Source organism: Rhamphochromis sp. 'chilingali' (assembly GCF_963969265.1).
Source record: "Rhamphochromis sp. 'chilingali' genome assembly, chromosome: 4".
NCBI classification, from domain to species: domain Eukaryota; kingdom Metazoa; phylum Chordata; class Actinopteri; order Cichliformes; family Cichlidae; genus Rhamphochromis; species Rhamphochromis sp. 'chilingali'.
In genome coordinates this window covers 691,648-704,045 of record NC_137948.1, presented here as the reverse complement: position 1 = coordinate 704,045, position 12,398 = coordinate 691,648, and the positions used below count along the sequence as shown (strand labels likewise).

The window sequence follows — 12,398 nt, the reverse complement described above, 5'->3', positions numbered from 1 at the left end:
ACCAGGTCTGATAACATTGAGAGCATGGTGAGAGAGAATACGCTCCAGATTGAGGGTCTCAAAAAGACGATTGATTTTGTGTGCGCGGAAATGAAAGATATGAAGGGGAAAGTTTGCGACTTGGAAAAAAAGTAACTAAAGAGGAAGGTCGAGTGGACAACTGCCAACAGAGAATATCTGAGTTGGAAAGATATTCCAGGAGGTGGAATCTCAGACTACATGGAGTCAAGGAGGCTGAGAAAGAAGACGTAAGGGGAAAGGTGACTGTGATATGCCAGTCTGTTCTGCCAGAACAAAATCGTAGGCTGCCTGACGTCATCGACACCGTACACCGACTCGGAGCCAAGCGACAAGGTAGCACCAGACCTAGAGGCATCATCGTGCAGTTCACCTCCCGAATCTACAGAGATGCTGTGTGGAAAGCAGCCAAAACATCCTCCTACCTGCAGGACAATCATTTGAGGATCGCTGAAGATCTGTCCAGGGAGGACAGAGAACGTCGTGACAAACTGTGGCCGATGATAGACAAAGCCCGTAAGGAGGGTAAGCCGGCATATTTCGTGGGAGGCCGAGGATTCATCAGTGGATCAGAAGTTTTCCCTCCTTCATAGAGACGCTTATTCAGTCTCCGAAATGACATTTCTGTGAGCTTGTTTACATGGTGAACTTGATATTTTCACCCTCAGGTTAAAATTTTACTTTGTGTTGAAGAGTGTGTTTATCTATAAAAAGCTATATTTAAACCATAGTAGATAGTTAAATACTGTATTTTTGTAAGCTTAGTCACTCAGGGTTTTTACTGTTCTACTACCTAAATTGTGCAGCACCCGGTCCCCTTATCCTATAGATCTATTCTTAGCTGTAGAAGTTTAGAACTTACTTTTTCTCTTTCTTTTTTCTAATAACTTTGTCTTTTTCATTTGTTTCTCTTAATACCAGGGGTTTAAGACAAACATGTAAACGCAAAGCTTTGTTTTTATTTGCCAAACAATTTAAAACAGATTTTTGCTTTTTCCAAGAGAGTCATTCCACACCTGCTGATACAAATTTTTGGAAATCACAATGGGGTAATGAAGTCTGGTTGTCCCATGGCTCTGAGCGTTCTGCTGGAGTTGCCACGCTTAAAAATTCTTTTTCTGGAGATGTGTTACACTCTGACTCTGACACCTTAGGACACTACCTCTGCTCACTAATCAGACACAATAACAGTACTTTCATTGCAGTAAATATATATGGTTACAATAATAAAACTGAAAATGATAAATTACTTGACTCCTTAGAAGAATGAATTAATTTCTGGCTCTCCAAATACCCAAATTCAGTCCTCTTAATTGGTGGAGACTTTAACATTGCTTTAGACAATACGGTTGATAGGTGGCCTCCAGGGCAGCAGTCTTCATACAGTGCAAACTTAAAAAATTTCATGGGAAAATTTAATCTTGTGGATATTTGGAGAGAAAAATTTCCAGATGATAGACTCTTTACTTGGAGCAATAAGACAGGATCCAGGCAATCACGTATTGACTTTTGGCTTGTTTCTGACTGTATTGATAAGGCAAGGCAAGTTTATTTGTATAGCACAATTCAACAACAAGGTGATTCAAAGTGCTTTACAGAGACATTAGAAACAAGAACAAATAAAAAGCATGATTTAAAATTGATAAAGATAATATTACCGTTAATATACTTGCCACTGGATACTATACCTCATGAATTCTCTTATTGGAAGTTAAATAATTCTTTACTAAAAGATAAAATGGTTAACATGCAGATTAATAACTTAATTGTTTATTATTGGAACAAAGCTAACAGAGAGAAGTCCTTTTGTACCAATTGGGAACTCTTTAAATTTGAAGCATGCAAATTCTTGAGAAGATACGGGAGTCAAATTGCTAAATTAAGGAAAGCGGAAGAACAGGAAGTAATAAGCAGAATTGCCTCTTATTACCAGAAGTCCCCAGAAGAAATCTCAGAGAAAGATAAATTAAGTTTACTAGAACTTCAAAATAAATTGGACGGTTTATATCGACGCAAGGCTGAGGGTGCCTTCATAAGATCCAGGAAGAGGTGGCTGGAGGAGGGCGAACAAAATTGTGCTTACTTTTTCAGACTTGAAAAATACAGATCAAAAACAAACTCTATTCATCAACTAAATATTAATGGCATTGTCTCTGACAATCCTAGAGAAATTTCACATTTCTGTGCCGAATTCTATACTAAACTATACAACTCAAAATATAATGAGGCTGTCTCAACAGGATTTTTCAATAATATTAAAAACCTAAAATCTATTGTTGTGGAAGATAGAAGTTATTGTGACAGCCCTCTGACTGTGGAGGAAGTTTGTAATTCAATTTCTGCACTTAAGGCCAATAAATCTCCCGGCACAGATGGTTTGACTGCAGAGTTTTATAAATCCTTTTCTAATCTCCTGGCTCCGTTTTTACTGCAGGTTTTTACAGAAAGTATAGAGAACAACACCCTCCCTCCTTCTCTTACTCAAGGTCTCATAACACTTATTCCAAAACCAAACAAAGACTTACTCTTTATTGATAATTGGAGACCCATCTCCCTGCTTAATAATGACTATAAGGTTATGGCTTTAGTACTTGCTAACAGAATTAAAGAGGTCTTGGAAACAATTATTGATGAGACACAATCAGGCTTTATGAGAAACAGACACATTTCTAATAACATTAGACTGGTTTTGGATTTACTTGATTACTCTGATCTGATACCTGACAATAGTTTCATTCTCTTCCTGGATTTTTATAAGGCTTTTGATACAATTGAACATCAATTTATTTTCCACTGTTTGGAAAAATTTGGCTTTGGCAAGTTTTTCTGTAAAGCTGTCAAAACCTTATACACAAATGGCAATAGTTCTATTAAAATGATTAACGGCTCCACCCCGAGATTTGACCTGAAACGTGGTATTCGCCAAGGATGTCCTATTTCACCATATTTATTTTTACTTTGTACACAAATTCTTGCAACTAATATTTCAAACAGTGTTGTACAAGGAATCACCATAGCTGATAAGGAGCTCGTCATCAGCCAGTTAGCCGATGACACCACACCCTTTTTGAAGAATGCAAACCAAATCCCACCAGCCCTTACTGTGATTAGTGATTTCTCTGAGGCCTCTGGTTTATGCCTAAATCTTAAAATGTGAGTTACTAGCAATTAAAGACTGCCCTGCAAATACTATCTGTAATATCTCTGTTAAACAAGAAGTCACATACTTGGGACTGCTAATATCCAAAGACCAAAAATCAAGATGCTCTTCAAACTTCACTCCAATTATACAGAAAACCCTAAAAAAGTTCAACCAGTGGCTGCAAAGGGACTTGTCTTTGAAAGGTAGAGTGTTACTTACTAAAGCTGAAGGGATATCCCGATGAACATATGCTGCTCTCTCCTTACATCTGGATAAGAAAATTAGTAAAGATATTGACCGTATGCAGGTCCTCTTAACGTGGACCCTCATTTATAAACACAACTTCTCACCTCACAAATACCTCATCTGGAACAACAGAGATATTTTATAGAAAAATAAATCACGTTTCCTGGAAACTTGGCTCCAAAATGGGATCCTGTTGGTGGCTCAGCTGGTTAGTAAAGAAGGACAACTACTTACATACGACGACTTTATTGCACTATATAATTTTCCAATCAGTGTTCAGGAATTCTCAATGGTGCTTGGTGCCATACCCTCAGGGACTTTAATGTTATATAAAAACACTGACAGCTCGATCTCTACCTCAGTCACTCTCTCTGATCCAGCTGAGTCACCAATAGGAAAAATCTGCTTTTCACAGGAACTTGGTAACAGCAATAAGAGAATACGTAGTTTATGCCAAGAAGATATTGTCTCTCTCCCATATATAATATCTTATTGGAACCGATTTGTTCCAGATATCGAGTGGAAGACAGTCTGGATGGTCCCCCATAAATATTTGATTGTAAATAAGGTGAAAGAAGTCTCATTTAAAATTCTACATAAATGTTATCCAGCCAGTCACTACATGGTCAAATTTAAAAGGGACATAAATACTAATTGTACTTTCTGTGGGGATCATCCAGAAACTGTGACACATCTTTTTTGGTACTGTTCTTTTACACAGAGATTCTGGAAGGAATTTAGCAGGTTTGTTATTGTCCATATTTTAAGGGAGTTTTCTTTACGATGGGAAAATGTTTTATTCTGTTTCTTTAAGTTCCCCAAGAAATATGAGAAATGTTTTTTATGATAAATTTCTTAATACTTTTAGCTGAATTTTTTATCCATAAATGTAAGTTTACTAACAAAACACCATATTTCTGTCATTATTTTAAGGATGTGCACATGCACATACAATCTATCAGACTGCACCAACAAAAACGCTCAAAACAATTTATGTATGTGAATTTTTGCGTGTATTCTTATAATTGTTACCTTTTTCTTTTACCCCTGGCTTTGTGTGTTCATGTTCTGTTGTTTTGTATACTTCATCTGTTCGTATGTTGTATACTCATTGTTTGTTAAATAAAGTTTATAAAAAAAACAACAAAAAAACCCGCTTGGTATTTGGGGAAATCGACGCATTTGGAGCATGCATTTGAAGTACACTTCGAATTGGGACAACCGTCGTCGCGTGGCGGTGACGTAACCGCACTTAAAATGCGTACTCCAAGCGACACAGCCTGCGTGTGTTTCACCACACTCCGGCCGGTGGGGGCGGTGTAGCTCAGGTGAGCGTAGAAGAAGAAGAAGACCTTAGCCGCCGTTAGCCGGAGCTGAGACAGCGTGATGTCCGCGGTCTCTAAGGTGGTCCTGGGAGTGTCCGTGGTTCTGACCGTGAGCACCGTGGCTGCGGTGCACCTCAAACAGGCCTGGGACAGAGAGGTAAGCCGGGCCGGGGCAAGCCGGGCTAACATCTAGCTGCGTGTGCCGGAACGGGTCATGGGGGCTAACGAGGCTAACGCCAAAGCACAGGTGGTGGTTAAACTCAATTGAACGGACACAGGTGACGTCACACAGACGTTAAAAGAGTAATAATAAATAAACACGATAATGACGATAAACAGCAGCCAACAACCGCATCCTCCAACGCTTTTCAAAATAAAAGACTCAGTTGGCAGGTAAACAATGAGTCCTTACATTTATGGCTCAGTTAGCTAATCAGGCGTTATCAGAGTTAACTTTAGCTCAGGTGAGTGCAGAACACGTGACTGACAGAACTGCAGTGGGGTCAGATTTTTCATTTCTGATTCTGTTACGCTTACAGGTGTGCCTTTATTTTGGAGGTGGGTTTTCTGTCGTGTGACCTCTGTGAGGTCTCGAGTCCTGCTCTTAAATAACAAAGAAACAGAAAATCCCACACCTGGGTTTAAGGTGTTCGCACCATGAGAACAAAGCTTGGAAGCTGCTGGAGGCATCTCACCTGTGACACCTGTTTCAGTAATCAGTGATCAATAATGATCACTTTCTCCAGCGCCTTACAAGAAACCCAAGAATGCTTCGCAACACAAGTCAAAAAGGTCAAAGGTTTAAGTTTGTGTGTTTAAGTTGAAGTGAAGCTCCTATGGGAGAGACTCCACCTTTGAGGGTTCTGTTGCAAGGGACAGAAAGCAGACCGGACTGTGTACAGGTGCTGAGGGGCGGAGCACTGAGGGATTAATGAGTGAGAAGCAGGATCTGTAAGTGAACCAGTGGAGATTCATGAGGGCAGGGCTCACATGTTCCCAGAGCTTGATCAACGATGAGTGGTCTTTGTGTTTGTCGTGCAGCGCCTGCGTGAGGGCGTGGTCAGGGATCTGGAACGGCTCGAGCGCAGGAAAGAGAACCTGCGGATGCTGGAGGAGCAGCGGCTGCTGACCCGACAGCTGGAGGAGGAGAGACGCCGCAGGGAGGCCAGGCTCCACCCACAGGACACCTGAGAAAAGGTAAACACTGTTGTGGACCTACGCTATCGCGTTCCCGAGTCTCCTTACGACTGGGTCACCTGTAATGTTTCTGCTCTTGCGTAGATTGCAGCGGTCACCTGCCCAGGTCTGCCGTACCTGAAGCAGGATGATGGACAGCAGTGGCGAGCAGCTGGTGGGAGGGGAGGACGAGGCAGCCTGCACGTCGGCGTCGGACGGTCTGGAAGAGGGGGAGGTGGAGGGCGAGACGCTGCTGATTGTTGAGTCGGAGGACCAGGGCTCTGTGGACCTGTCACATGACCAGAGCGGCGACTCCCTGACCAGTGACGTGGGTGAGGACACCGACGGGGGGTGGGCCTGCGAGGACATGTCTTTCTACTGCGACCGCTGCCACAAGTGGATCCCCGCAGGTGAGCTGGCCAATCGCAGCGCTCCATTTCTGACGTGACCGACGTCACTACCTTCTCCAGTAGGTGGCGCTACCTGCTGCCGAGCAATCTGAAAATGTGACATCAGCAGACCGCATGCCACCGATTGGCTGGTCAGGTGTGTCATTCTGTGAGTCATGAGAGCGAGTCTTTCGGGAAAATTGAAACCTGCGGCCCACGAGTCTGACAAAACGCCGCGGACCGAGCAGGAGGCACGCCATCGCCTCGGCGTCCTGCTTTGTTCTCGTTCATGTCGCGCACAAGTGATGTCACAGGATGCTCGGCCTTGTTGCTATAACAACCCAACGCAATCAAGTCTGTGGGTTCCCGGCGACACCACAGTTGTAGCTACAGGGTCGGACGATATGCTGAGAGCGTTATGGCGGGAACAAAAGGGATCCAGACGCTCCGCTGCGTTCGTGCTCCCACCGCGTGCCGGCCGGTCCGTCTCACATGGCGCTCAATAAAGCTGTCACGCGAATCAACGGTCGTACCCGCTGAACTCTGAAGCGAGATCTGCACTTCTGCGCGCGGTAGCTTCCTCCACATGGCGCCACCTTCAGGCACGAGCTCCTACTCGCGTGTGCACGAACGCCGTTTAGCCCAGCTCCAGAACACGGCGTGAGCGTGCTCTCGGTTAAGTGTCACACGACGCGATGGACAATCACATGATTTGAGCCCTAATGTGACCTCTGACCGTGCTGTAAGCAGGTATGAGAGTAAAGGTGAGGTCTGATGTGGTGTGGGTGGAGCCAGACAGGAAGCTGTTAGTCCAGCTCGTCTGCAGCTTCATCGGTTGAGAGCAGGCACTGGTGGTAACCTAGGAGACCCCCAGCAGGTGTGCGGCAGCAGCTGACTCTGTACCTGTGATCGTCCCCAGCTCAGCTCCGCGGCGAGCAGCCGAGCTACCTGAAGGGAGACAACTTCTTCAAATTCGTCTGCTCCGACTGCTCCGAAGATGGCAAGGAGAGCTTTGAGAGGATGAGGCTCACCTGGCAGCAGGTAGGACTTTAGCCCCACCCACACACACAGACACACACCTCAGATATGCGGCGTGCTGACGGCGGCTTCTTCCTGCGACAGGTGGTGATGTTGGCCATGTACAACCTGTCTCTGGAGGGGACGGGCCGGCAGGGCTATTTCAGGTGGAAAGAGGACATCTGCGCTTTCATTGGTCGACACTGGAACTTCCTGCTGGGCTCGAGGTCGGTCGCAGACGGACAATAAAGTTTTGCTCTCCATCGTTAACGTGCCGGCGCTCACGTTCGTGTTGCGCTCTTCTTTGCAGGAAGAAGACGTCCACCTGGTGGAGCACGGTAGCGGGCTGCCTGTCGGTCGGAAGCCCCGCCTTTTTCCGCTCCGGAGCGCAGGAGTTCAGTGAGCCCGGCTGGTGGAAGCTGGTCCACAACCGACCTCCGACCCTGCGACCAGAAGTGGACAAATCTGTGACAAAGACTAAAGGTAAGCCGCGATCGAACGCTGGCTCCCAACTGGACGGTGTCTGTTGACCTCTGACCTTGGACGCCATTTACCCACAGCGTCCAAACCCGTGCTGGACCCGATTATCACCGTGGAGGGTCTGCGCAAACGCGGAGCTCGGAACCCCGTGGAGAACGCCATGCAGCTGAAGGAGAAACGCTCGCGCACTCAGGAGGCCAAAGAAATCCGGCGGGCCCAGAAGGAGGCGGCGGGCGGATACACAGACCATAGCGCTGCCTCCACGCCTGTCAAACTGGGTGGAGGCCGTGGTGCAGGTGGTGGGCGGCGCCCAGATCTGGTCCTGGAGAAGGGCGAGGTCATTGACTTCTCTTCGCTCAGCTCCTCAGACAGAACGCCACTCACCAGCCCGACGCCATCGCCTTCACCTGACTTTTCTGCCCCGGGAACGCCAGCCTCGCATTCGGCGACGCCCAGCCTGCTGTCGGAGGCAGACCTTATCCCTGATGCCATGCCGCCACAGGCGTTGTTCCACGGTGAGGTAACACCTGATTGGTGCAGGGTCATGTGGTTTTATGTGATGTAAGCGCTGATGGCGTGTTCTGCTTCCTCCAACTCAGATGATGAGGAGATGGAGGCGGAGGGGATGATCGACCCGGGAACAGAGTACATCCCGCCTGCCAGTGCCAACCTGGGCACCCGCAAGAAGCTCCGCCCACCACCGCCTCACATCAAGCGTGAAGCAGAGAGCGAGGAAGACGAAGGCCGTGACCACGACTTGGAAGAACCCGTAGGACAAAGTCAAGACACCCCGCTGTCCGCAGGCGGCGGTGGCGGGGGACCTGAGCGCAGAAGGACGACTCATCCGGAGAACGCTGCCGGCAATGCCCAGAGCCCTCGCTACGCCGCTCTCAGTCTGTACGAGGAGAGGATGCTGCTGCGAAGGCTGGACGCTTGCCCGCTCGCGTTGGCCGTCACGCCGCAGGCTAAACGCCTCCACAGGAAGTTGCTGGTTCGCCAGATAAAACGACAGAGGAGGCACCCCCTGCTGGACATTGACCGAGTGGTCAGCGCCACCCTCAGCCTGGTGGGAGGGATCTATGGCGCCCAGGAGGCGGGAGCACAAATCGGCGGCGGTGTGAAAGGGAAGTACTGTACCAGCAGCCAGGAGCTGCGGATTCTCGATCGCTTCCAGGTAACGCACACACTTCCTGTCCGTCCACGTGACGCGCCCGCGTGCACCAATCACTGCAGCTGATGCAGCGTTCACACTGTTCGATTCACCTGTCCGTGTTTTACAGACGGGCGTCTCCGGCAGGCGAGGCGTCCAGCAGCCGTCCGTGTCCTTCTGGCATCGTCTGATGGGAGCCGAAGGAAGCCTGGAGCAGACCATCAGGAGCCCGTACACCTCCCGCCTCCTCAAACCCTACATCAGGTAAACCTCCGGGTCAGAGCCACACCTGTGGTCGGAGAGTCCTCTGAGCTTCCTGCGAGGTGGAGGTTTAGGGCTGTGCGATATGACCAGAATCTCACGTCCCGATATAAGACAGCTATCGTCCGATAACGATATAAATCACAAATGTAACATTTTCTGTAAGTTCTGTAAGTTTTTAACGATGCATGAAACGACACGTTTTTAGACATAAGTTGTAACGGCGCCGTTTTCTTTGAGTATTTATTACACGGCGTGCTGCGGGGAAAAGCCTGTTCTAACGTTTGAGTCTAAGCTTTATTTTTTAGCATCCGTAAACACTCTGCATCTTTCATGTGATTCAGTTTACTTTGAAAAGTCTCAACAGGATCTTGAGCTTTATTGTGAAAGGTTTATGTGGAACATAAACAAGCGGACATGCAATGGTTTTACCATCGTTGTTGCTAACGACGACGCATAAAACCAGGCGCTTGTGCGTCCGTAGTGTTTATATTAAATCTAAGAGACAGAACTTTAAGAAATGAATAATAACTACAGGGACATCAGAACATGAAAAATATTACCGTAAACAGTTTATTTTGCGACACCACGAAACAAACGATAGCGTAAAATGAAAGATGTTTTTATATCGTTATATGGAACAGCCCTATGGAGGTCCACATCCGCGTTCTCCATCTTTCTTTTCTTTTGTCTAGGCGGGACTACGAGAGCCGTCCGCCGAAGCTCCGGCTGCTGGCCGAGATCCGAGCGTACCCGCACAGGAAGGAGCCGGGCTGGGCACCTGAACCCGACGCTCCCATCGACTACTGCTACGTCCGTCCAAACCACATCCCCTCCGTCAACGCCATGTGTCACGACAGCTTCTGGCCAGGTAGCACGCTTGCCCGTTACGCCCCGTGGCGCCGTCCGGCCGTGGCTCAGACCTCCGTCTGCTCCTCCCACAGGTGTGGATCTATCCGAGTGCCTGCAGTACCCTGACTTCAGCGTGGTCGTCCTTTACAAGAAGGTGGTGGTGGGCTTCGGCTTCATGGTGCCGGACGTGAAGTACAACGAGGCCTACATCTCCTTCCTGCTCGTCCACCCCGAGTGGAGGCGGGCCGGCATCGGGACCTTCATGATTTACCACCTGATCCAGGTGCGACTGCAGGTGGGCGGGTCGGGGCGTCCGTGCTGCTGCGACCATCCTAACGTGTGTGTGTGTTTGTGCGTGTTTCAGACGTGTATGGGGAAGGACGTCACGCTGCACGTGTCGGCCAGCAACCCCGCCATGCTGCTGTACCAGAAGTTCGGTTTCAAGGCCGAGGAGTACATCCTGGACTTTTATGATAAATATTACCCCGTGGACAGCGCAGAGTGCCGCCACGCCTTCTTTCTGCGACTGCGGCGCTGAGCCCCGTCCGCAGCTGACCTGCACCTGAGGCAGGTGTGCAGCTGTCAGTGCTGTGAGGAACATCTGGGACTGTGTGTGTGCTGCTGTTTGTGTTTCTGAGGTATTAAAACCAACGTGCTGAAGCTCCACCTGCTCTCTCGCCTGCTTTACACTCGATCGCCCTCCATCCTAACCACTCGCTGCAGTCTGCCATCAGCACGCTGCTGGGAGCGAGCAGGACAGGCAGGAACTGTTACTCTGCACATTTCAAATCCAGGTGCGCTCTCACGCCACGCGGTGTGCACGCAGACGTTAACAGCGCTTCAGTTAGAGCGCCAAGTTTCAAGTGTTACTGTCATGTACAGATAAACAGAGCAGCCACATCTACCCATAATGAAATTCTTTGGCTCGTGCTCCTCAGCTTTACATGAGCATATGGAGAGTGTGCAGAAAATAGCAGAAACAACAATGAAAAAGAGAAAAGGATTCAATATTTAGAGAATTGATGACAAGTTGGTTTTTACAGGCTGTGCAAAACTTGTGCAATGAGCATGTAAGTGGCATTAGTTGAAGTGACAGTCCTGTAATCGTAGTGAGTGTTTAATGGTGTGTATACTGTCAGCAGTTCAAAAGCCTGATGGCTTGTGGGTAAAAACTGTCTTTGCATCTGGTAGTGCGGGTCTGGATGCTCCTGCTGGACGTGTGAAAAGTCTGTGGCCGGGATCTGCTGCGTCTTCCTCATGCAGCGCTGTCTGCACAGATCCTGCAGGGCTGCCAGTTCAGTCCTGGTGATGCGCAGTGCTGATCTCACCGCCCCCTGCAGAGCTTTGTGGTGCAGAGCATTACAGCTGCCGTACCAGGCGGTGATGCAGCCAGTCAGAATACTTTTAATGGTGCATCGATAGGTTGTTCGTATTCTGGGGTTCATGCTGAACCTTCTCAGGCGCCGCAGGAAGAAGAGCCGCTGTCTTGCTGCTCTTGTGATGACACCAACATGGTGTGACCAGCTCAGATCCTCGCTGATGTTGATGCCCAGGAATCTGAATCAGCTGACTCTCTCCACTTCTGCTCCACGATGTGGATGGGGCGTGGCCTCCTCTCCTGTAATCCACGATGAGCTCCTGGTTTTACCAGCATTTATACATGTGCACAAACAAAGAATTACTGAAGCGAAGTCATGCTCTCATCGTTCGGTCTGAGCCGGCACACTGGACGTCAGTCGTAAGATAATCTAAATCTAATTTGGCATCTTAATGTAAGATAATCATAACGTGCTTTACTGTAAGTTTACCTTTAAATCCATTTTACTTAGAGGCTTTTTCTCACTGGAGGATTACATACATATCACATTCATATTAATTACAAGGCACTTTGTTTGGCAACCCTCCCCCCCCCCCCATGCAGAAAGATGTGAACACCTCTATCCTGCACATGCTCAGTTCATCGGGGTCAGACAGCCTGGTGTCAGAGGTGAAGGTGACAGCTGGTTTATTTCCAGAACCACCAGCAGGGGGAGCTGCAGGAAACATTTCTGGACACTTTAACTCTGACACGTGATTGTGTGCAGGGTATTTGCCATTGTGTTTATGTTGTTGATGCAGTGTAACTAGTTAATAATAACAAAACCCAACAATCATATGACCCCCTATGAGCAGCACTTTGGTGACAGTGGGAAGGAAAAACTCCCCTTTAACAGGAAGAAACCTCCGGCAGTAGAAACCTCAGTAGTACACGCAGCGGATGGAGCAGTTTTTATCAACAGTAGCTAACCTCCACCCGGCTGGCTGTCCGAGCCGAGGCAGTCACAGTCTGGAGGGCTCAGAGA

At 48.0% G+C, this 12,398-nt stretch overlaps 2 protein-coding genes across 2 annotated transcripts; both read left to right on the top strand.

The window, feature by feature from the left end:
• Positions 1-4,727: 4,727 nt before the first annotated feature.
• Positions 4,728-5,922, top strand: pet117 (PET117 cytochrome c oxidase chaperone; the record flags this gene model as incomplete). Its single annotated transcript, XM_080879765.1, has 2 exons — positions 4,728-4,888; positions 5,773-5,922. The coding sequence occupies exons 1-2, from the start codon at positions 4,793-4,795 to the stop codon at positions 5,920-5,922; spliced, it is 246 nt and encodes an 81-aa protein (XP_080735891.1). The 5' UTR covers positions 4,728-4,792.
• A 133-nt stretch (positions 5,923-6,055) lies between these two features.
• Positions 6,056-10,716, top strand: kat14 (lysine acetyltransferase 14; the record flags this gene model as incomplete). The annotated part of the gene is made up of 10 exons (XM_080879764.1): positions 6,056-6,317; positions 7,216-7,337; positions 7,419-7,540; positions 7,624-7,796; positions 7,874-8,308; positions 8,393-8,967; positions 9,074-9,207; positions 9,900-10,075; positions 10,149-10,339; positions 10,421-10,716. 10 exons carry the CDS (start codon positions 6,056-6,058, stop codon positions 10,592-10,594), a joined length of 2,364 nt encoding a protein of 787 aa, XP_080735890.1. The 3' UTR covers positions 10,595-10,716.
• Between the last annotated feature and the right edge of the window lie 1,682 nt (positions 10,717-12,398).